Source organism: Macaca mulatta, chromosome 9 (assembly GCF_049350105.2).
Source record: "Macaca mulatta isolate MMU2019108-1 chromosome 9, T2T-MMU8v2.0, whole genome shotgun sequence".
NCBI lineage: Eukaryota > Metazoa > Chordata > Mammalia > Primates > Cercopithecidae > Macaca > Macaca mulatta.
In genome coordinates this window covers 76,098,478-76,122,691 of record NC_133414.1, presented here as the reverse complement: position 1 = coordinate 76,122,691, position 24,214 = coordinate 76,098,478, and the positions used below count along the sequence as shown (strand labels likewise).

Here is a 24,214-nt window from a genome sequence, read left to right as displayed (position 1 = left end):
AAAAACAGCCTGGGCAACATGACAAAATCCTGTCTCTACAAAAAATACAAAAATTGGCTGGGCGTGGTGGCTTGCACTTGTGGTCCCAGCTACTAGGGAGGCTGAGGTGGGAGGATCACTTGAGCCGGGTGGGTGGGGGGGGCAAAGGTCGCAGTGAATCAGGATAGGACCACTGCATTCCAGTCTGGGCAACAGCAAGACTCTGTCTCAAAAAAAAAAAAAAAAAAAAAGAAAGAAAGAAATTGGGATGTGTGAGTTCTCCAACTTTGCAAACATTTTCATTTAACTTCAATATTAATTTGGGGTACTTGGTATTATTTCCATTTTACAGATGAAGAAACTAAGGCTTAGAGAAGTTTAGCTTCCCCAGCGATACAAAATTTGATGGCTGCCCCAGGATTCATACTCAAATCTACAAAAATCCACAATACTCCTATAATCTTATCTCAGTCTACCTTCCAGATTTAATTTATACTAATCCCCAAAGGTACCTTCAAATATCCCATAGGCTTTTCTGCCTCCAAACTTCCCGTCCTGTTGCTCCTTCCACCTTGAGTGCCCTGTGCTGTTTCATAAAATTCCCACTCAGAATATTTTCAGTATCATTTAACAAAATGATCTCTTTTCACTCTATTTCCTTAGCACCAGAAGCCTCTCTCATGTTTCTTACTCCATTTTTTACCTTGCAATAAAGGTATCTCCATATACATAAATATTATTTCCCTTCCTAAGAATAAACACCATGTCTCATTCACCTTTCAATCTCCCCAAAGCCAAAACACATTACCTGTAGCATGACAGGTACTGTTTTGAATGAACATACGAAATTCTAAAATTATCCCTATTAGAGTGGGCAACAGAGTATGTATGTGTGTGTTGGGGTGATGGGCTGTATGTGTGCGAGAGACAGTCATGGCAAGATTGTAGGAATGAATACCTAGGAAATGTCCTAATCCTGAAAGTATGATAAGAAGAGGATGATACTGGCTGGGCACGGTGTCTCATGCCTGTAATCCTAACACTCTGGGTGGGAGGACTGCTTGAGCCCAGGAGTTTAAGACCAGCCTGGGCAACACAAGGAGGCCCTGTCTTTAGAAAAAACAAAAAGTTAGCTGGGCATGGTGGTATGCACCTGTAAGTCCCAACTACTTGAGAGAATGAAATGGAAGGATCACTTGAACCCAGGAGTCTGAGGCTGCAACGAGCTATGATAATGCCACTGCACTCCAGCCTTGGTGACAGAGCAAGACTGTCTCCAGAAAAAAAAAAGGAAAAAAAGGCTGGGCGCAGTGGCTCAAGCCTGTAATCCCAGCACTTTGGGAGGCCGAGGCGGGTCGATCACAAGGTCAGGAGATCGAGACCATCCTGGCTAACATGGTGAAACCCTGTCTCTACTAAAAATACAAAAAACTAGCCGGGCGTGGTGGCGGGCGCCTGTAGTCCCAGCTACTCGGAGGCTGAGGCGGGAGAATGGCGTGAATCCGAGAGGCGGAGCTTGCAGTGAGCTGAGATTGCGCCACTGCACTCCAGCCTGGGTGACACAGCAAGACTCCGTCTCAAAAAAAAAAAAAAAAAAGTAAAAAAGAAAAGGATGACATGAGGCAAATGTGTGACAGAGTGGCAGACCCAGAGAACTGATGCTAATTACTCTGTTAGCAAGAGAGAAACTTCCAGTCTTGAGGTGTTATGTGCAGATGAGTAATACTTGCCAGTGAACAGGAAATAAAACAAGTGACTTGAGAAGCCCCAAACTGAGTTTATTGGGCTATAGAATGGGGGATAAAAAGTAACTCCAGTATATTCAGGTAAAGTCTGATATAGCTTGGGATATCTCAAATACAACACCAGGGCTACTCTAGGGTCAAAAGTCCCCAAGAGAAAACAGGAAAATTAGACATTTCTCTCAAAAAAGCCAGGAAACAGGACAGTATACCAATGCTTACAACCTCATCCATGTTCCCAGTGACTTCCCTGACTTGTCCATTCTTCTACCACTTCAAATCATCAACATCTTTCCATTTTTTAGCCCAAATTACTGGATGAGAAGAAAGTCTTTTTCAGAAGAATAAGGTGGTTCTCATTCTTCTCCTCAGTGCCATCTGGTTCCAGTCAAAAGGTAAACTTCCTTACAAAGGAAAGTGTTAGGAACTATAAGCTCTGGAAAGACTAACATCAGGGCCTCTTCCCACCCACTCAATCTAATTTCCTATCTCTAAAAGGTACTGTGGCTAAACTCTTAGAAACCAGTTACATTGGCTGGGCATGGTGGCTCATGCCTGTAATTCCAGAACTTTGGGAGGTCAAGGCAGGCAGATCACCTGAGATCAAGGGTTTGATACAAGCCTGGTCAACACGGCGAAACTCTGTCTGTACTGAAAATACAAAAATTAGCCAGGTGTGGTGGTGCGCACCTGTAATCCCAGCTACTAGGGAGGCTGAGGCAGGAGAACCGCTTGAACCCAGGAGGTGGAGGCTGCAGTGAGCCGAGATCGCGCCACTGCACTCTAGCCTAGGCAACAGAGCAAGACTCCATCTCAAAAAAAGAAAGAAACTAATTACGTTATACAAAAACTCTCATTCAGCTTAGAATTTTTACCCAAACAGTGAATGAGGTTTAGAATATAGTGTTTTTCAAAGTTTGCAAGAATTTGGCATTAGCAGGGTAATTTCATCACAACCTCCCCATTTTCCAGATGTCCAGTCATGATCTATTTAAATCCCACCATCCACTTTCTCTTCTAATTGACTATTATCCAGCTGACAGGAGCTTCCAAGAAACATGATATAATATGCACTGCAGTATACTGGCTGCTTGTTGGGGTTGGAATAGACCTGTTCAGGTTTGAGGGACATGAAAGGATTAGCCCCATAGGCAGTGATGTGTGTATCCAGTTCCACCAGAATCTGCAAAGAGGATACCAACTCCTGATGACTGTAGAAGAGAGAAGAAAAATTACTGATTGTGACAGAGATAAAGAAAAAATTGCCCAAGAGCCTGACATTTCTGTAATCACCAATCCCCCAAATTGCCTAACGCTGGACTAGGCAAGGGCTATCCTTCCCTCCCAAATGTCTCATTAGATACTCAATTAACTAGCAAAGGACTGTTCCAAGGGGATGAAAAAGTCATATGTGGAAAAGAACATCCTCACCAGAAGGTAGATGAGCAAGAGGGGGCAAAATGAGCTCATCTATATAAAGAGAGATGTAAAGTCAGGGAAGTATCACAAATAGGAAGAGGTTAAAACCTGTAAACAGTAATCAATGTAGGAATCTTATAGTCACGAAGTAGCAGCAGGGTGGGCAGCCAAGCCTCCATCAAGTCTGGGGAGGAATGGAAACCTGTGGAACAAAAATGAAAATGGGAATAGGGAAAGACTAAAGCAGACCCTAAGAGCAAGATATTTGACTGTGAGCACCCCACTCCTCACCTTGCTTATCCCCAATCATTATCATCATTATCATCATCATCATCATCGTCCACTCCAAGTTCTTCGATGAAAAATTCTGAACCCAAGTGTAGTACATATTGCAAATCATCAAGAAAAGTTGTCGGCCGGGCGCGGTGGCTCAAGCCTGTAATCCCAGCACTTTGGGAGGCCGAGACGGGCGGATCACGAGGTCAGGAGATCGAGACCATCCTGGCTAACACGGTGAAACCCCGTCTCTACTAAAAAAATACCAAAAAAAAACTAGCCGGGCGAGGTGGCGGGCGCCTGTAGTCCCAGCTACTCGGGAGGCTGAGGCAGGAGAATGGCGTGAACCCGGGAGGCGGAGCTTGCAGTGAGCCGAGATCGCGCCACTGCACTCCAGCCTGGGTGACAGAGCCAGACTCCGTCTCAAAAAAAAAGAAAAGCTGTCATCATATTGTGTTTAATGAGACCAAACGAATGGGATTCCAAAGACAGAAGATACAAGATTCAGGATGGAAAATTCTCAGGGAAGCCACCCTCTATTCCCCTGAACCAATGAGTCTTACCTGGATGGAATGCTGCCACCAAATCTGGATGGTCTGTCTGCCCAGTCTCTACTTGCTCCTCCCAGAAGTCATGATAGAGGCTCTTGTGGGCACTAAGCTGAATTGTGCCAGGTTCCAGGGGTGAAGTTGAGGTGCTCTGTGAAAAGCCATTAGCCACATCTACACCCACCATGACCACACGGAGTCCAAGGTGCCCAGGAAACATGTGGCCAAGTTCATCATAGTCCCCAGGGCGAGTAAGAAATGTCTCCACATGGGAAGCACCAACCACATGCACTGTGCTTCCCCCAATCCTCCTAACATCTATCTCCAAGGCCCTAAGTCCTAGGCCCAGAGTCAAGGGCCGTGACAGGACATCTGTCAGCAGCCGCTTCAAAGATCCCTGCAGGACATCTGGGTCTGGCCTTGGCCGTCCTACACTGGCCCATAAAGTGGTCACGGCATGACTGACTAGCACAGCATCCAGTGTAGCATCTAGGTGTAACCCCTTCATAGAAAACCAGGAGTCCCAGTCCTGTACAGCTTCAGGGGGCCATGGCCAAGGTCCTGAGGGTAGGACAAAATCACCTGTAGGAAAGAAGAAATAAGAAGTAACCTAATGCTTTCCTGGCTTCAAAATTTGCCCCTCACTAATGATCAATATTCCCTCCATGTTCACTCTGCCAACCTGTGAGCAGGGGTGCCCCAACCTTTGCCCCACTTCCTCATTTTTTCGTAACAATATGATTTTGTATCTTCCTTTAAATACAATCAACTATGACCATTACAGCAGAGTTCCTCAACACCACCACTCCACCTGTGACCAGAAGCCATTCCATGAGACGGTCCACGGCCACAAGACGAAGCTCTTGACAAACCCTCCTGTGTGCAGGCCAGTCTGACCTCTGGCACTCCGGACCACAGTAATAGACATTTCTGCACCTGAGACAATGAGAGAGAAATAATTCTTATACTATAAATGTGATTGGGGTTATCTGAGGAAAGGAACTGATATTCCTGCACCTAGGATGGTGAATAAGGAAGGTAGGGAGAGGAATGACAGCTGATGCACCAATTTTGGGGACTACATTTGGCAGACAAGGCAGGAGGGATTGGGAATATAATTATTCTGCCAGACAGAGTGATACCTTACTCTCTATCTGGAACTTTTTATATCACTATTAGAAAAAACACCACGAGTTTGCAGCTGTCCTCTCATAACAGGTATGGTTCAACCCCCACCTCCCCAGAACAAATGTAGTCTTACTCCTTGAGTACTTGAGAGAGAGATAGAGAGGACTGTATTGTGGTTTCTTGTCTCACTTCCCAGTAACACCAAAAATAAACAGGGTTAGAACATTGTTCTAATCTCTGTAACCTGGATGACAAAAAATGAGGACCTAAGCCTTAGGTTATTTTGAAAACTTTCAGATCTTTCCTCTTGGAATGAGGTCATAGTACAGGAACCTCTGCCTCCTGGGTTCAAGCAATTCTCCCACCTCAGCCTTTCGAGTAGCTGAGACTACAGGTGTGTGCCCCCACACCGGGCTAATTTTTGTATTTTTAGTAGAGACAGGGTTTTGCCATGTTGGCCAGGCTGGCCTCATGTGATCTACCTGCCTTGGCCTCCCAAAGTGCTGGGATTACAGGCATGAGTCATCATGTCCGGCTAGTACAGGATCATTTCTGAATGTCTCCCGATTAGCACCCCCACAAGTCACCTCTTACAGTGCCGGAGAACCTTGGAGTCTGAAAGGCCACTAGGGAGTACTCTACAGTGAGCACAGAATCGAAATGTGTCTTCCATCCTCTGGAACATTTCTTGAGGACATCGAAATCCAAAGCCTGATACAGGGGTACCCCCATCTACCACCAACCTGCAGAGACAGCATGGAGAAGGAATGGCAGTGGGCAAAGGAGTATCTCCAAAATCTCTCATGCTCCTCATCTTGTCTCCTACACATTTCCACGTACTCCTACGTCTCTCACTGCCATCATTTTTCACTTAAGTGAATATTTCTTCTTTTATAGTAATATAGTAAAATATAGCAAAAGTCAGGATGAGAAAATAGCTTATTGCAAATACTTCATATTCCCCAAACTGTACTCCCTCTCCACCTTCTGAAATTTACTTCTACCAGAGACAATATATCCCTCTTCCATAGAGATGGTCACTCACTTGTATTCTTCATAGCTTTTCATGTTCAGCTTTTGAAGGATCAGCTGCGATAGGCCAGGAACATTATCATCCAAGGAGAAGAAGCCAAGTGTGTCAATGCTAGGGCCCGGTTTTGAGGGGGTCAGAGGCATAGGGGTCACAATTGTGGTTGGGGTCATAATGATGGGAGCCACTGATGAGGGAGGTTTCCTGTGCCTTCGTCGCCGGGACCGTGGAGCCATGGCCTGTCCAGTGATACGTGGAGACTATATGCAGAATAGACATGGAATAGAATTTTACAAGCTGGACACATGTGAAGTGTTTTCATATGCTTGACCTTTCACTTCTCATTCAAGTCTCTCACACCCAGGTTATCAGTAAGATTTATTCAGTATTTACTGGTTATTGATCACCATAGGCAGCTGTAAAAAATAGAGAAAAAAGAGTTTGTTGTTGTTGTTTGAGATAGAGTCTCGCTCTGTCGCCCAGGCTGGAGTGCAGCAGAGCAATCTCAGCTCACTCCTCCACCCAGCCTCCAGTGTAGCTGGGACTATGGGCAGGCGCCACCATACCTGGCTAATTTTTGTACTTTTTAGTAGAGATGGGGTTTCACCATGTTGGTGAGGCTGGTCTCAAACTCCTGACCTCAGGTGATCCACCCACCTTGGCCTCCCAAAGTGCTAGGATTACAGGCTTGAGCCACTGCGCCCAGCCGAGAAGAAACAATTTTATATGAATATAATTTATACATATTAAGTCCCATTTTTTATATATATATGTGTATGTATATACATATGTATATGTGTATATATACGTGTGTGTGTGTGTATATATATGTAAATAAATGCATAAAAAAAATTTGACAGGGCCCATAGAAAACTGGTAACAGCCAGGCATGGTGGCTCACACCTGTAATCCCAGTACTTTGGGAGGCCAAGGCAGGCAGATCACCTGAGGTCAGGAGTTCAAGACCAGCCTGGCCAACATGGTGAAACCCTGTCTCTACTAAAAATACAAAAACTTAGGTGGGTGTGGTGGTGGGTGCCTGTAATCCCAGCTACCTGGGAGGCTGAGGCAGGAGAATTGCTTGAACCCAGGAAGTGGAGGTTGCAGTGAGCCGACATCACGGTATTGCACTCCAGCCTGGGCAACGAGAGCAAAACTCTGTCTCAAAAAAAAAAAAAAAAAGAAAACTGGTAACAGTGATTAACTCTGAGTAGGGTAAGAAGCCAGTTAAATAGGAACTGGGCTGATCGAACGCGACTGTATACTTATCTGTAATGTTTGACTTTTTTTTATCAGGAGAAAATGTTAATATATCTTTAGTGTATTTTAAAACTCAATTTAAAAGAGGAAAAAGCAATAGAAGTTTTAGTTGTCCAAAGCGATCATCCAATTGGAGACTTAGACAATTTAATCTAGTTAGAGAGAGAAAACATTTTGAAACATCTATTATCACATTTATAAGCAATTTGCCAAGTAAAAATTAAATGTAATACAAAACGTGCACTAAGAGTTATGTAGTCAAGCAAGTCAGAAAAATTTCCTACAGTGGTAAGTTTTGAGGTAGAAATAAGCCTACACTCAGTCACCATCTGGCTGTGACTCTGTGCTGTCCTCCTTCCCTGTCTCATCTTCTCCCATGCCTTCCATAAGAGCTGAGGAAACAGGAAGGACCATATGAGAAAAATTAAAATGTCCATTCAGGTAATATGTATTTACTGATAAACAGATGAAATCATCTGCAAAACACTCTATATAGAAGCAAAAATGAAAAATATGTATCTCATCTAAAAGTCTTGTAGGGAAATTAGATATAGACTGTAAGGTACTACATAAATCCAACCAGAAAAGTGCAACTAAAGCACTAATGGGAGATCAGAAAAAGAAATCTCTCCAGTGGGTGAGAATTTCTTCAGTGGCTTTCTTCATGAAGCAGGTAGCTTGAAAGATGGGAATACTTTGAATACTTGGAAATAGGGAAAAAATTCTAAGCACAGAGGAGAGAATAAACACAGAAATATGGGCAGAAACATTCTGCAAATTAATGAAACAGAATGACTTGAGTTTGAACGTCTAAAGTATAAAGACCTAAACTTTAGAAGTAAAAAGTCTGTAAAAGTCTATGGGGGAAGGTTCATGACATAGGTTTTGGCAATAATTTCTAGGATATGACACCAAAAGCACAGGCAACACCACCACCAGCAAAATAGATAAATTGGACAGCAAAACTGAAAACTTTTGTGCATCAAAAGATGCTAACAGCAGAGTCAAATGACACCCCAAAGAATGGAAGAAAATATTTGCACGCCATATATCTGGTAAGGTGTTAGTATCCAGAATATATAAAGAATTCCCACAACTCAATAACAAAGAACAAACAAAAAAACCACCAAACAACCCAACTAAAAAATTGGGCAAAATATGTGAATAGACATTTTCCCAAAGAATATATGCAAATGGACAATAAACACAAGAAAATAAGGTCAATAGTCATTAGGAAAATGCAAATCAGAGCAACAGTGAGATATCACTTCATACCCACTAGTATGGCTATTATCAAAAAAACAGAAAATAACAAGTGTTGATGAGGATATGGAGTAATTTGAACCCTCATACACTACAGGTAAGAATGTAAAATAGTGCCACCACTATAGAAAACAGTATGGCAGTTCCCCAAAAAGTTAACATAATATTACTATATAACCAGAAATTTCTTTCTTAGGTATGTGCCCAAAATATTTAAAAACAGATACTCAAACCAGTATTTATAAGTGAATGTTCATAGCAGCACTATTCACAACAGCTAAAAGGTAGAAACAACCCAAAAAGGTCCATCAATGGATAAATGGATAAACAAATTAGGATATAAATATACATATGAAGATGTATATTATTCAGCTATAAAAAGAAATGAAATACTGATACATGCTACAATGTAGATGAACTTCAAAAAACATTATGCTAAGTGAAGAAAGCCAGACACAAAAGGTTATATACATGTTGTATGATGCCGTTTCTACGAAATATGTAAACAGGTAAACCCAGACACATAAGGCAGATTGGTAGTTGCTAAGGGTTGGGTGGAAGGAAAAATGAGGAGTAACTGCTTAATGGTTATGGGGTCTTCTTTTGGGGTGATAAAAATGTTTTGAAACAAGACAAAAATGGTGGTTGCGCAATACTGTGAATATACTAAATGCCATTTAATTGCTCACTTTAAAATTACTAATTTTATGTTATATGATTTTCACTTCAATTAAAAAAGAAAGGAAGGTATTCATAGAAACTGAGAGGCTAAAAAGTTATTAATCCCCAGATTAACTGTCTTCAGGTACAGAGAAATGATAGAGGATTAAAAATGCTGGCCATATGAATGAGGTAACTGTTAAAGTTCAAACCAGGGATCATGTTTTGTTACAAAAATGATCTGACATTTGATCCTTCTAGATCAGATCTGTTAGGAAAAACCTCAGAATCATCATGCAGCTGAGGTGTATGCAGGTGGCAAAAACAAACAAAAAGCTCCCAGAATTATCTAGTTCATATCCATATCTTACAACATGACTCTTAAAAACCCATCCTCAGGTTAATGGAGGAATAAATTTGTATTTTCCTTTGTACTTTCTTTCTCCTCATCCTTACGTTTCCATCTACCCTCTTAATATCTCCCCTTATCCCAAGGGTGAATGGATGGTTTCAGAGTCCACAGAACAGAAATAGCCAAGCTCACCTGTATACCATATCCTATATATTACCTTCAATGAAGAAGAAATTGGACCTAATGATATTAGATTATCTTAGGGTTTAAGGGTCATGTCCTTTTAGTAAAAGAGTAGATGGAATTGCCCTTCACACTTTAGGACCCCATTTCCAACAACTAACCTCATTCTCTCCTCTACTTTTAATCACCTCACATTCTCATTGCATTTTCAGAATCACTGCCATTCTAGAAAAGGCATTTATCTACTCTACCCACCCGCCTCAGGCAAGATAATACTTTCTTTTTCTTTCTTTTTTTTTTTTTGAGACGGAGTCTCACTCTGTCACCCAGGCTGGAGTGCAGTGGTGCGATCTTGGCTCACTGCAACCTCCACCTCCCGGGTTCCAGTGATTCTCCTGCCTCAGTCTCCTGAGTAGCTGAGATTACAGGCTCGCACCACCACGCCTGGCTAATTTTTGTATTTTTAGTAGAGACGGGGTTTCACCACATTGGTCAGGCTGGTCTCGAACTCCTCATCTCGTGATCCGCCTGCCTCAACTTCCCAAAGTGCTGGGATTACAGGCATGAGCCACAGCACCCGGCCAAGATAACACTTTCTTAAACCTTGAAAGAATGGACTTTTTTTTTTTTTTTAATAGGTATGGAAGGAGAAGTGTGATTTAAGACAACTCTAGGGTCTTAGGTCCCAGAATTTATAATAGATATCTCCCTGAAGTTAAAACATAAGCCTTTTTGCTGCAATGGAAGCAAGTCACTTAAAGTCAGAAAGGTACTGCTTTATTTATCTGCATTTCCAAGGAGAGGTCTTCCTCTAATGGAAGATTAGCTCTTGGCAATCTGGGAGTTGGTTGAACTGGTTAGAAAGCAGAAGTATCACACAGTTTGGGGAAGAGGAGTGGTGGTAAAAAATCCCTAATGTCACAGTCTCCTCTGTGTCTAGAGCACAATGTTCGTGATACAAGTGAGTTAGCTTTCTGGCAGAAAAGTAAGAAGGTGGGTGAGAAGCCAGGTCTTTGATCTGCATCTATATATATCATCAGGTTCATGTTTGAGTTTGTATACCCCAGGCCCAGACACAGCTTCCCTGGTTCTAATTTTCCTGCAAAGAGCCCCAGGCTCCTCCCTGTTTATGGGTTATAAACTGAGAGAAACAAAGGAAAAAACAGGGGACACATGGGAGAAGCTGAAAAGAACTGCAATAAGCTCTTTGAACTTTCCAGAGTCCAGAATGTTCTCCACTTAGAAAGGGAATCCCTTTCATTTTTTTCTAGCCATCCCCAGTGACTTAGGCTCTAATTTAGTCCCAGTATGAAAGAGAGAACACCAACACCAAGAACTGAAGAGGAGAGGAGACACGATCTTGATTGCCTAGAAAAACTTTTATCCTTCATGTCCAAATTACAAGTCAAAATATTAATCTATTCCTAGACCTAGGTTTCCCATCTTCTGCTTTACCACCAAGAGTCCCAAGCTTCACCTAAACTACAGTCATATTTTCACTATCTGCAGATAAGGAGTGCTCATCTAATTTTCTGTAAGTCACCAAAAAATGCAAAACATCTTTGGGAAGGTAGGGAGAAGGGAGAGTGAAACTGGTCATTGGCGATCCTTATAAGGTGGTAGGAAAAGAAAAGGAGAAATGCATTAAGGACACTGTAATTACGGCCACATTCAGCTGTTTAATCAGTGATTAACACTGCCTGGGGTGATAAATACTTTACTCAATTATAAACTAAGCAAGCAGACAGGTTGACGGAAAAAACTTACCCTGCTAAGTCCTCAGCTTCCTTCCTTCTCTCTTTCCTCCAAGTGAAGTGAGTGCTTGATCTCTTCAGATCTAGGCTGTGACTTACTTGCAGCTGTCCCTTCATATCACTTTCCTTTGCAAACTGCTGAAATGCTGAGTCTCAGTGATTAAGTGTGCCCTGCCAACCAGACAGACAAGGCTGAATTCTCCCTAATGAGGCAAAGAGAGATCTGTCCCCCTGCCTGAGGGCTTCTCTCTTTCTAACCTTTGTTCTCTGCCAAGAGGGCTCAGGACTGTCAACACTCCCAAGTGTTAGCCAAGTAAAGGCCAGGCAGGCTGACAAAAAATGAAACCTACTGCTTCCTAGATTTCTCTCACTCAAGGCAATATTTCTGTTTTCAGTTTACAGCTTCAGAAAAAAAACTGTTTGGATTAGTGCAGAAGTCAATATTTGATTGGAAAGGGTAAGCACCTTTCAAACCACGTGGGAGGAACCAGAGGATCAGGAATCCTCCAGAGTTCTATTTGTTGATCTAGACACAGGATGAGTTCCCCCAGGCCCAGTGTCCTTTTTTAGCATAACAAACACTGTTCAAACAAAACTCAACAATGTCCAATCTTGGACTAAGTAGAAGGGAGAAAATAAATAGCCATTTAATGATACAGAATGAAATCAGTTGTAGAGGAAACATGCAGAATTAACTTGTAAAATTCACTTTCCCTGAAAGAAGGGTAAGGTAAATTCTCTGAGTGAGTGTCATCAGGAGCACTTTACCTGTTTAAGAGAGGAATAAATGCTTCTGGGATATTAAACAAAACCAAAATATTAGTTAATGACTAAAAATACACACTATTTCCAGGAAAAGAAAATAGAAAATAATCAGCTCAACCATTCTCTTACCCTCCTTGTAATCGCAGCTGATGCAGGAAATTCAATTCCACATTCCTAGCTTCTTTCTACTTACAGATATCCTATCTGATGTTGTTAGGGCAGTGGTCCTAAAAGACTGCAAGATACAACTTTCTTACCCCCTCCAAAAAATTTTTTTTTAAATTTTTAAATAAAAAAGTTCTGACTTTCTGCTTATATCTGGCCCCAGCTCTCACTTACCTGCTTCTGTGAACATCATCAAACTGTGGAACAGAATCACTTGCAATGAGGTCCCGGAATGTGGCAAATCAAATCCACACAGGAACCCCAAACTGCAGAAAGTACAAACTACACGCAGGCAAAGTGCAAGAAAAGTGTTAAGGATTCAACCAAACACTGCATAACATTATGTAGAACAGCTGTGGATAAAGGAAAATCAGTTGCAATAGGCAAAAACCCTAAATAAAATAGGGGTAATTCACTTTGAGCAAAAGTTTAGGCCAACTTCAAATTTAACGGGCTTCAAAATTTAGCTGAGAACCTCAAATGTTAGTTCTGTTAATAATGGCTGAACTGCAGAAGATACAAGACATCAGAGATTGACTTTTCTAATTCAGAAGTTGTCAATGAATATAAAGGAGAATGGTAATATAGAAAAATTTTGATGTTGAATACTTATATTTTACCATCACTGACTTGCTCTGGTAGACATTTAAAGTTACAATTTAAAAAGTCTGAACTTTTCACAATTTGTATTCATCATTAGTTGTATTTTAAAAATCTTAATAAATGGTATGTTGTGAAACGAATTATGAAGAAAGACTAGAAAGAGGTTCCTATTCAACATGTAGTAAGTGGTCTGTGAGCCACTGTGTGATACTTTATCACTCTTCAGGTATATTGCTTTTCCTGAGTGTGGTTCCTCTCTCTTATTTTCCTCTTAACTTTTACCATCAATCCATAGTTTTTTTGCTGATAGTACTTAATGCTGACCCATGATTCCCACAAACACTATATAATGCTAGTTATGCATCTAAGGGCTAAGGAAGTTCCTGGCACCTGATATACTAGTTAAACTCTTACTTTATTTACTTTTTAATTTTTCTATTGGGTCTATGTTAGCCAGATAAACTCTTTACTGAATAGCTTTCATAAAACAACATCAACAACAATCTTTAAGGTATGCAATGCATAACCTTAGAGCAAACTCATGGACTGCTTTGTAAGTTAACATTATGGCAAGCAGAGAGTTATAATAATTAACAATTTGTGGCCAGGCATGGTGGCTCATGCCTGTAATCCCAGCACTTTGGGAGGCTGAGGCGGGTGGATCACGAGGTCAGGAGTTTGAGACCAGCCTGGCCAACATGGTGAAACCCCGTCTCTACTAAAAATACAAAAATTAGCTGGGCATGGTGGTGGGCGCCTGTAGTCCCAGGTACTCGGGAGGCCAAGGCAGAAGAATCACTTGAACCCACGAGGTGGAGGTTGCAGTGAGTTGAGATCAGGCCACTGCATTCCAGCCTGGGTGACAGAGCGAGACTCCGTCTCAAAAAAAAAAAAAAAAAAAAGAAAAGAAAAAGACAAAAGAAAACTATTTGAGAAGTTCTGTGTTACCTGGAATTAGGCAAGTACGTGTATGTGTGTGTGCATGCACACTTGCCTAATATATTTGCATGTATGTATTTTGTTTATTTTTAAGGGATGGGGTCTCACTCTGTCACCCATGCTGGAGTACAGTGGTACAATCATAGCTCAACACACAGCTTGCAACCATGAGCTTCTAGGCTCAAGCAATCCTCTGTCTCAGCCTCCCAAAGTGTTTGGATTACAGGCATGAGCCACTGTGCCGTGCCTATATTTTGACTTAATGTTTTATAATGTATCTCATTGTAATTATTGTTGAGACTGTAATTCAAGTTATTGTATTATATTATTATATAATTTTGAGCAATATCCTAATATCCCTCAATGTGCAAAATCCTATACTTACTTTGATTATGACAAAGAAGAAAGGAATAAGATAGGAAAATGCAATTATCACTAATATTTTTTCTTGTTGTTAGAATACCCAGTAAATTCGCAACACCACTATAACAAAATTCTAGATAATAACATATTTTCTTTCAATTAAAAGATAATAAACAGTGATCTTAAATATTAGATTTAGGAGGCCTATAGTAGGCATATAAAGTCCTCTAATACTCAGTTACTAATGCTCATGTAAAACAAGTATATAACAAGTTTTTTTTTAAGGCAAAATTTATAAAGAATTTAATTAATCAAATCACCATGAACTATCCATGAGATAATCTCCGGAGGATATCCCAGCTCTAGTAACAGGATTCTCTGATTTGCATCAAAAGGCCAAATCAGACTGCATCTTCCAAATAAAACCCAACACAGAGATAGGAGCAGCGGCCCATGCATGGAATTTATTGTGTGCTACTGTTTATAAAATACTCGAATAGTCCTGCACATGCATAATATTTCCAACTTAGACAGGAGACCATACAGGGTGCACTTTCTGGCAAACAAAACAACAGATGGTTCCGCTGCCTGGAGCTCTGAGTTGTATTCCAGGGCATGAGGGAAGCAGGCCACCAAAGTAAAGGGAAATACCAAACTACAGTGGCAATCAATACAGGTCAATAATTGTGAAAAATTAGCACATGGTTCCATTTAGTTTAACCAAGCAGTTCAGTAACTATCAAAAGAAAAGTTTCAACATGCAGTCTTGACTTTTATGCTTCCACTAACATCTGAATGATTGAACAGAACCATTGCTTCTAGGCTGCATTGCTTAATCAAAAACACTTCCAGAACATTTTAAAATTTCCTTTGCATTAAAACATAAAAATGATAGAAAGCCAGCAGCAAATCACCCTGGTGGCTATTTAAGCAACTTGAGTACTCACAATAAACTAAAATTTCTCATAACATCTAGGTAACCTATACATGTCGTACCTGTACATCATAGGTCTATATATTAAATATTTGCAAAATGAAAACATGCATACACAAAATACATCAAGTTTTACAGACATGATTTGAATTAAAATTTACTTTGACAATGTACAAACTTCTTTTAAAGTACCTTAAATGAGTAATTCTGTAATTCTTCATAATTTTGAAATTTAGAGGTTTTCTTCTTAAATATCTGGGGTATAAATCTTAAAAGATCTGGGCAAAAAAGATTCTAAATTAGTTTTTGGATTTGTGTTCAAGTAAGAGAGCCTGCCTAGAAATAGGATATGCATTCATAATTAAAAAATACCAAGACTATGTTACAGAATTAGCCACATTTAAGAACTATAGACCTGAGGTCAACATTTTGTATAAATGCCAACTGGGTTTCTCGGCATTTTGCTCACAATTCAAAATACAGCTAGTAACCTCAGAAATGTATTTTAAGACCATGCTAATTCATCCTTTAAAGACATTTCATGGAAAAAGAAAAGTCCACATTAGCTCTTAGGATTGCATTTGAAATCCTGATTGAAAAACAAAATCTAATTCTACTGAAGGGGAAAAGAAATCTGATTTGTAAACTTAAATGTGTGAACCACAAGCATAAAATGGAGGTGTGGATGCCCTCCACTGGAAATTGCCCCAAGCCCCTTGCTCACTGCTCTCCACCTTGGCAGCGATGACCCAATCTTATCAGATAGCACATGTCCCAGGGCCCTCAAGCCTCCATCCAGGAAGGGGGCTGGGGTCTCAGAAGCACAATGGTTTCTTCAGAGGGACTGTGACATTTACAGTCAGCTTGGCCGACCCCTCCAGCTCCTCGGGTGATCTGTCCATTTGGGGCCCGAGATGTGAGAGTCCCTGGGAAGTCGTGGGTCACTGGGCAGTATGGTTGCCCGTCCCGTGGTTGTCAGTGGCATGTGCGGTGTTCAGAGAATTGAAACCATCTTGCTGTACAGCATCTTTCCGAGGTGGCATTCTCTCATTGATCCTATCCAAACCCTTTGCCTCTTCAAAACTGCAGATTCTATGTGGTGGAGAGAATCCTCGTATTGCTTAACAAAATGCAAATTTGATAAGTCAGTAATTGAAAAACATTTCTGAGATTTCAAAACATAATTAATGATTTTTAAGAAGAAAGAAATTAGTAGCTGTAAGTAGCAACACTTAAATCTCACTTTAACTGAATCCTATCCTCATTTCAGTCTTCCCTTAAAATGTGAAATGTTTAAACCTAAATATAAACATGATAGCTTCACAGGTGACAAGTGTTAGCAAAGCCTTCCAAAAAATAAAAATCCAAAAAAATGTTAACCCTCTCCTGCCCCCAAAACCAACCTCCAGGCAATGGTCTCAGGGTCTGTCTGACTTCTACTATACCAATTATCTCCTACGTTAGTCCCTAAGATCACCGGTGACTATAACAGTAAGGCAGCAACGAGAGTAGGGGCAAGTGAGGAGGCTAAACAAGGTTAATCCTCAATATACAAATCTGTACCAAGAGCTTGGGAGGAGAAAGAGGTAAAGAAAGGTTAAAATATAGTAGATCAGAACTATCTTGGAGGTCCAGATCAGCCCATCACCACCAATATAACATTAAAAAGGTGGGAAGTGCCTCCAAGAGTTAGATCTGTGTATGGCTGATAGCAAAAAAGTATTTATAATCTCTTATTTTAGGAGATGTTTTCCTTAATTCACTGGCCATACTGCACAATCTTTGGGAACTCAAATCAAAATAAATAGCAATTCTCCACCAATTGTATGGTTTCTCATTCACTTCATCTAAAACGATGCATCCTCCATTATTAACATGTTCACAGGAAATATTTTCAAACCACTAGTTATAATCTGGTTGCTTAATATCTGCAATCCCTGGCACACGAAGTCTGGCACATGAACCAAACAAATGGCTGGGGCTACAAACACTGAGGAATGTGAAATACCAAGCCAACACATGATATGTATGAACATAATCTTATCCATAAACTATAGCCCAAACTGCAGCCAAAAAAAAAAAAGAAAAGAAAATCATTATAGTGACAGTTCCTGTATTCTCAGCCAGGCACACTACTGGATATGAGTAAAAAACTCACACCTATATCTAGAGGAGGTTTCACTTAAGGAAAAAAATCTGAGTAGCATAGAATCATGCAAAATATGGAACAGATCTCTATTTGCAGGTCAGTTTGGCAATTTCCATTAAAACAGGCAACTTTATAAAGCTATACTGTATAGCATAATATGCTATACTCTAAATAAATCAGAAACATTACATTCTGATTGCATATTACACTGGAAAAAAGAAAAAGACTGTCACCATAGACATCAGCCCTTCTGATTTAAAAATGAAAAATAAAAAAAAAGAGGGCTGCAAGGCTTCTAAACTTGATGAATCAGTGAGTCTGATTCATCTTGGGCTGTAAAAACTAGGAGTAAAACACACCCACAGGACATTCTCTGATGCCCACCCACACACCACAGATCTCTGCCCAGCACAAGGACTCTGATCATACCTTTTTCAGCCTCAATAGCCTCAACTGTGGCTGTACAGAAGTGAGCAGAGGCATGCAAAATGAATGAGAGAGATGAGAAGGGTCATATTGTACAGCAGAAAAGGCAATGATCACTTAAAATATCACAGTATCCCATACTACATCATCATTTACAATTTAACATAAATAGTACCCAAATTAGAGAGCCCCATCCAAACCCCCAATTCCTGACACAGCACAGTTTACACACAGCACTATGACAACATCACTCAGAGCACAGAACACATAAACCTACTGTAAACAGACACCTCAGCACCCATGCAAATGCACTCCAGTATTAATTACCCATCTTGAATCAGTAATTTGATGGCCTTAGAATTTTCCATAATGTTTATTATATCCCATCCATCACAATCACAGAAAAATGTTCTAGAGTGAAATTATAATAGAATTATAGCAGAAAAGCAAACAGAAAAGTCTTTTCTTTCATGTTAATGAGAACAATACTCATTACCAGTTGGTTCCCTAAGACATAAACTAGAAGGGGTCAGCAGTGCTTTACCTGTCACTTCTAATTTATAAGGCAAAACATAAGCTGCAAGGGCTGATATGACTACAGTGAAATTTTTAAGGGCAGTAAACTTGGTGAATTACTCTAAGTAGAACAGTTCTGTGGCTCTGTTCTTTGTCGGGGACCTGAAAGGGCTTCTCCTGTCTACCAGGAACTTCCTTTCTATTCTAGTACTGATGTTCCAAATACCTACAGATACTAACATCTATAGCCTTAAAAAATTCCATTTATCCTGACACAGTTTATCATGAACTCAAATTTGTCTCAGGAAGACTACTGAGCATCTTTTCAAACTCATCTACCAATTAAAGAGACATTAAGGAGTGGAAGTGAGGTCTTACAGGCATAAATTCTAATTATTTCATGATATAGACACATAGGTCATATTATAAATAAGAAACACATTCTTGGTATAGTGTGTCACTGGTCCATTTAGAGAATTTCAACATAATTAGTCAAATATTTTATGGTCAAAGATTCTTTTTTTCGCTCATTTCTGGGTTTGAACTGTATAAAGAGCTCACACTGAGGACCAGGACCTAAGATAGCAGACAACAATACTGGCTTACAATATTGTCCATTCCCCCTATTACTCAGAATATTTGTAAAAGTAATGCCCTTGTCTCTTCTATTTTGCTTCTTCTGCAATAAGGCCAATTAGAATAATTATTCCTGAAGTGATCTTTTAGCAATTAACATGATTTAGAAATAATTTTATCCAAAGCAATTATTAATGTACAAGAAACTGATGAATCTAAGGTATTAAAGTGTACTAAGTTAGAAAATGTTGATCTTAACCAGACAGTAAAGTGAATTGGGGATCCAGAAGAATTAGGACGAACACTGAATACAGGAAGAGTTAATTTTCCTTAACTGTTAAACTACATTACAAATCGGGCAGGGCATGGAGGATCATGCCTATAATCCCAGCACTCTAGATGGCCGAGGCAGAAGGATCCCTTGAGCATTTGAGCCCAGCCTGGGCAACACATAAAGAGACCTCATCTCTCCCCACAAAAAGTTTTAAAAATTAGCCGGGAATGGTGGTGTGCATATATAGTCCCAGCTACTCGGGAAGCTGAAGCAGGAAGATCGCTTGAGCCCAGATCTGCTAATTGCAAAACTCTATCTGAAAGGCACTATTTCTCCACTATTTGTTTTCAGTTATATAGGGCATCTTGACATGGCCTTAATAAGTTTGAGCATAGTGCTATCTCAAACTGTGTTCCTCAGTACTACACAGTTTAGATAAACGACCAAGAGGAATTTGGTATTACTAAAATAGAATTGGCCACATATATTTCCCATATAGATCCTGGTGAAGGTAGCATTACAGTGCTAGCTCCCAATCAAATTTCCCAGAAAGAAAACATACATAAAATAAATATGAACAGAAAATCCACCTCCAATAGAGTTGTGCAGTTTGTAAAAACACTCAAGTAACGTCATGTAAATTAACTTTTAAAGTTTTTGAAAACACAATTTTTATTTTCTGACAGGCATGAGGTCTTAGAATTAAATTTTTTTCCTTTTGCAATACCTCTCAGTTATACACACTAACATCAGGGAACGTACCTACTAAAATTTAACATGTAGGATAACTTTTTAAAAAATAATCACAAAAATGCAGCTTTTGTATGACTTTTGTTATTTGTTTCAAAGCAGATTTATCTTATCCTAGGAAAATAATTTTGACCAAATGCCCAAACCACACTATCAAGAGCTAGCAAAACTAGAAGCTATTTAGTTTAAGGGGTCCCAAATTAGACCCCTTAAACTCAATTCCTTCCAGTAATTTAGTCCATGCTGAGAATAGAGAGTTCCTCCAGCAAAGCTGTCTTTCAAACCTCCCCTGCAGTAGAGGGTGGTTTCAAAGTTGAAGGAATGAGCTTCAAGCCGTGAGCAAATTAAGAATAAACAGAAGTGCTGAGCTGTCAACAAAGCATGTAATTTAGCAGGTGCTAAATGTGAAATCTGAAAGCAAGGTTTGCTGTGGATACAATATAAAAGTAATGTTATATCCAAGGATAATTGAGAGATGACTATAGTGTAGATTGATTTAAGTATGATACCCTTTTGGTTTTATTTTTCTTTTCTGAACGAAGAAGAATATAATATTTTTGAAGCTATTAAAGTTCATCCTTTTCTATTAACATTTTTACTAGTTTTATCAAATGTTTAAGATCTTCTTGTTTTAATGTACATTCATAAAATTCTTTTTAGTTCATTTTTCTACTGTTTATAATATAATAAGAAAAATGGAGGGCAAGGAATGTAAAGCAAATCAAAGCAGGTTTTTTTAAAAAAGAAAATCAAAAAAGAAACCTCATTCAGAATGAAAAGTTATAACTATAATTTCAAAACACAGTGTACTTTTCAGATATACCAGTGGTGGTAGTGAACAATACAATGACATTTAAAATAGAACATGTATAGGCTACAAGTAAAAATTGTTTACAGGAGAAATTTTTTTTTTTTACTAAAAAGCAATCATTGGCCAGGCATAGTGGCTCATGCCTATAATCCCAGCACTTTGGGGGGCTGAGGTCAGAAGACTGCTTGAGCCCAGGAGTTTGAGACCAGCCTGGGCAATACAAATATATAAAAAAATAAAAAATACAAAAAATACAAAAAATTAGCTGGCTGTGGTGGCGTGTGCCTATGGTCTCAGCTACTCAGGAGGCTGAAATGGAAGGATTGCTTGAGCCCAGGAAGTTGAGGCTGCATTGCACTCCAGTCTGGGTGACAGAGCAAGAAACCAGACCCTGTCTCTCTCTCACACACACACGTACACATGCACAAAAAAAAGAGAGAGAGAAAGAAGAGAGGAGAGGAGAGGAGAGAGCACTTATTATGGAACCAAAGGAAATGAAATTGTGAAGTCAAATGTAAATTCATTCAAAATGTTAAAATTGCCTATCTTTTTCTCTCTAAAAAAGTCACGAATTACAACACCAAAAAGAAACTTAATTACGACTAAGGAAAACATCAGATCTGTTGCTATTTTAATAGACAATGACCCTTAGAGGGCTGTCAAAAGTGGCTACAAGAAATTCAGGCTTTTCCACATCACGTATTTTTGCTTTCCAACCACAGGAAAAGAAATCTAGACTGAATTACTGTGTATGGTCACTAATACTCACATCACTCTCTTCTATTTAATCTGTAATGGGCTTTAAAAAAGTTAACCCAGTATTTACACAAATATTTACGCCAAAAAAAAAGTTTTTTTAAGTATAAAATATTCAATGAGCCAGATTACAGGAATGCTTTACGTATAATTCTTTTTATTTGCATGCAAAATAAAGGCACACTTAATAACACCCTTTCAATTTTGACTTACAGGATTTAAATTCAACCCCTTATAACAATGACTTAATATCTAATGTTACATTCATGTTCAGAATGCACAAAGTGCAGCAACAAATGCAGCAAACCTCGAAACAAGGTGCTACAAAGCTGCTTCTACATTGACAGACAGACAAGTGTCTGATGGAGTAATTTAATTGAACATACTTTTACAGACATACAGCTAACCTAAAGAAAGACAGACAGATTTAGGAAAGCAGCTACATCTGCAGAGGAAGGAAACAGCATGTTACAGACAGTTAATTATACATAGAACATTTGACAAACACCACAGAAAACAAACTTTGGCATCATTTACCAGGGTACAAAACCTTGCACAAATCTTTTGGTAACTGAAGTGCATAAATAATGTTCTGGGGCCTAAGCAGGTAGTTAACTCTAAATTAAGTAGTTTTAAATATAAGCATGGTCTAATACAATGACATAAATTTAAAAAATTAAAAATAAGAAACTTGGAATTACATTTCCATTTTAGTAACAGGAATATCCCTGATTCACATTCTGAAACTGGGGCTTTTAAAAGAAAAGGGTGAATTAGACAAATGAATAAATAAATATTTCAGACATTATGATATGAGCTGCTCCCATATCATTTCATGAAAAGCTGAGGAACTGACCATTATTTTCAATTGAAAGGAATACCCACTCTATCAGTTTTCTGCCCTGATCAGGTATTAATGAGACACTAGCTAATACAGTACCCTGTCTAGGTCAGCTGCTGAGACAGGAACTAAAAAACAGAAGGAATTCCCTGCATGCATTATGTGAATTGTTAGCAAAAGAGTGAGGTGTGCCCCAGTCCATCTGAGGCACAGCAAGTTGCATAACATCATTACCACTTTGCAGGGTCTGCCGTCCTCCAGCTAACACTCCACTAGGCAACATCCCTGTGGGAGTCAGGCCCTTGAGTGTCAGCACACTTTCACTCTCCTCCCTATAGCAGAGAGATATAACAAATATCAGATACTTCCAACAAGTACTTAATTTAAAAGAAGACATAGGGTCTAGATATAGGCCATATATAAAATTGATGACATTCATTGCTATTACCATATTTTCCTCAATTTTGAGACATTTCAGGTATGAGGGTGTGCCTTACAATTGAGGCATGTATTATTTTTCCTGAAAAACTTTATTAAGTATGTGTTAAGATTCATCAAGGGGCATCATACTATTGAGAAAATATGGTATTTCATATGCTCTGAAGTTCAAATGTCTGATGTAGTCAGTTTTGCTAACAAATTTTTTAAGACTGATGTATTCATTTGTACTCTTAAACCTGGTCTTCCTGAATTAACCTCAGGGAAGGCAATTTATGGCTCCAGCACAAGGGACTTCCTATATGGATGAACAAGTTCATCAAGAATACTCTAAAAAGTATCCCCTCCTTCTTATACTGCTCTAATTTTCAAGGTGTAAATTTAGTGTTATCACAAAAGGAAAAGAGATACCAAAGATGAGCAATAATAATCACCAGAGTCAAAAATCTTAGCTTCAAAGGGACTTGCGTTCCCATCTTCAATATACAAATATATAATTAACTTCTTTTTCTTTTTGAGACAAGGTCTCACTCCGTCACCCAGGCTGGAGTGCAGTAGTGCAATCACAGCTCACTGCTGACAACTTCCTGGGGCTCAGGCGATCTTCCCATCTCGGCCTCCCGAGTACCTGGGACCACAGGTGCACGCCACCAGGCCCGGCTAATTTTTGTATTCTTTTTTGTAGAGATGGGGTTTTGCCATGTTTCCTAGCCTGGTCGTGAACTCCTAAGCTCAAGCATCCGCCCACTTTGGCCTCCCAAAGTGCTGGTATTACAGGCATGAGCCACTGCACCCGGCCTAAGCAACTTTTTTTTTTTTTCTGAGACAGAGTTTCTCTGTCACCCAGGCTGGAGTGCAGTGGTGTGATCTCAGCTCACTGCAACCTCTACCTCCCAAGTTCAAGCAAGTCTCTTGCCTCAGCCTCCGAGTAGCTGGGACTACAGGCATGCACCACCACGCCCAGCTAATTTTTGTATTTTTAGTAGAGACGGGGTTTCACCATGTTGGCCAGGATAGTCTCAGTCTCTTGACCTCGTGATCCACCTCCCTTGGCCTCCCAAAGTGCTGGGATTACAGGCGTGAGCCACCGTGCCTGGCCAGGCCTAAGTAACTTCTATATAGGAAGAATGATACTCTGTTGCTTTTTTTTTTTTTTTTTTGAGACAGAGTCTTGCTCTGTCTCCCAGGCTGGTGTGCAGTGGCGCAATCTCGGCTCACCACAACCTCTGCCTCCCGGGTTCAAGCAATTCTCGTGCCTCAACTTCCCGAGTAGCTGGGATTACAGGCGCATGCCACCACGCCCGGTTAATTTTT

General features: G+C 39.9%; 2 protein-coding genes across 27 annotated transcripts in view; both read right to left on the bottom strand.

Annotated features, from left to right (window-relative positions):
* Nucleotides 1–1,736: 1,736 nt before the first annotated feature.
* MSS51 (MSS51 mitochondrial translational activator) lies at nt 1,737–12,619 on the bottom strand. 5 transcript variants are annotated; one of them, XM_015147381.3, is made up of 8 exons: nt 11,608–11,712; nt 7,699–7,774; nt 6,138–6,382; nt 5,680–5,835; nt 4,776–4,900; nt 3,980–4,546; nt 3,249–3,342; nt 1,737–2,932 (listed from the first exon to the last, which is right to left on the bottom strand). In XM_015147381.3, the coding sequence occupies exons 3-8, from the start codon at nt 6,356–6,358 to the stop codon at nt 2,713–2,715; spliced, it is 1,383 nt and encodes a 460-aa protein (XP_015002867.3). In that variant the 5' UTR covers nt 6,359–6,382; nt 7,699–7,774; nt 11,608–11,712; the 3' UTR covers nt 1,737–2,712. The 5 variants fall into 5 exon arrangements, with proteins under 5 accessions (XP_015002867.3, XP_077802740.1, XP_077802741.1 ...); XM_077946614.1 differs by having other exon boundaries at nt 7,667–7,774; nt 11,608–11,706; XM_077946615.1 differs by having other exon boundaries at nt 7,709–7,774; nt 11,608–11,706.
* A 2,248-nt stretch (nt 12,620–14,867) lies between these two features.
* The window catches only part of PPP3CB (protein phosphatase 3 catalytic subunit beta), a 60,641-nt gene continuing 51,294 nt past the window's right edge, over nt 14,868–24,214 (bottom strand). For 12 of the 22 annotated variants that reach the window (XM_015147315.3, XM_077946602.1, XM_077946604.1 and 9 more), the window contains 3 exons: nt 22,697–22,794; nt 17,942–17,971; nt 14,868–16,483 (listed from right to left, as the gene is read on the bottom strand). In XM_015147315.3, coding sequence (XP_015002801.2) covers nt 16,305–16,483; nt 17,942–17,971; nt 22,697–22,794 — 307 coding nt within the window. In that variant the 3' untranslated portion in view covers nt 14,868–16,304. The remainder of the gene's footprint in view (nt 16,484–17,941; nt 17,972–22,696; nt 22,795–24,214) is intronic. The other 10 variants (XM_077946610.1, XM_077946612.1, XM_028826479.2 and 7 more) reach the window with 2 other exon arrangements.

What these genes read in the sequence shown, in the direction of transcription:
- MSS51 (XM_077946614.1), bottom strand. Translation starts at nt 7,750, where the DNA reads ATGAGACAGGGAAGGAGGACAGCACAGAGTCACAGCCAGATGGTGACT. An exon ending in CTACCTCAAAACTTACCACT is followed by an intron (nt 6,383 to 7,666) that starts GTAGGAAATTTT and finishes TTCTGCATATAG; the next exon opens with TCTCCACGTATCACTGGACA. An exon ending in GGTGGCAGCATTCCATCCAG is followed by an intron (nt 3,343 to 3,979) that starts GTAAGACTCATT and finishes TTTGTTCCACAG; the next exon opens with GTTTCCATTCCTCCCCAGAC.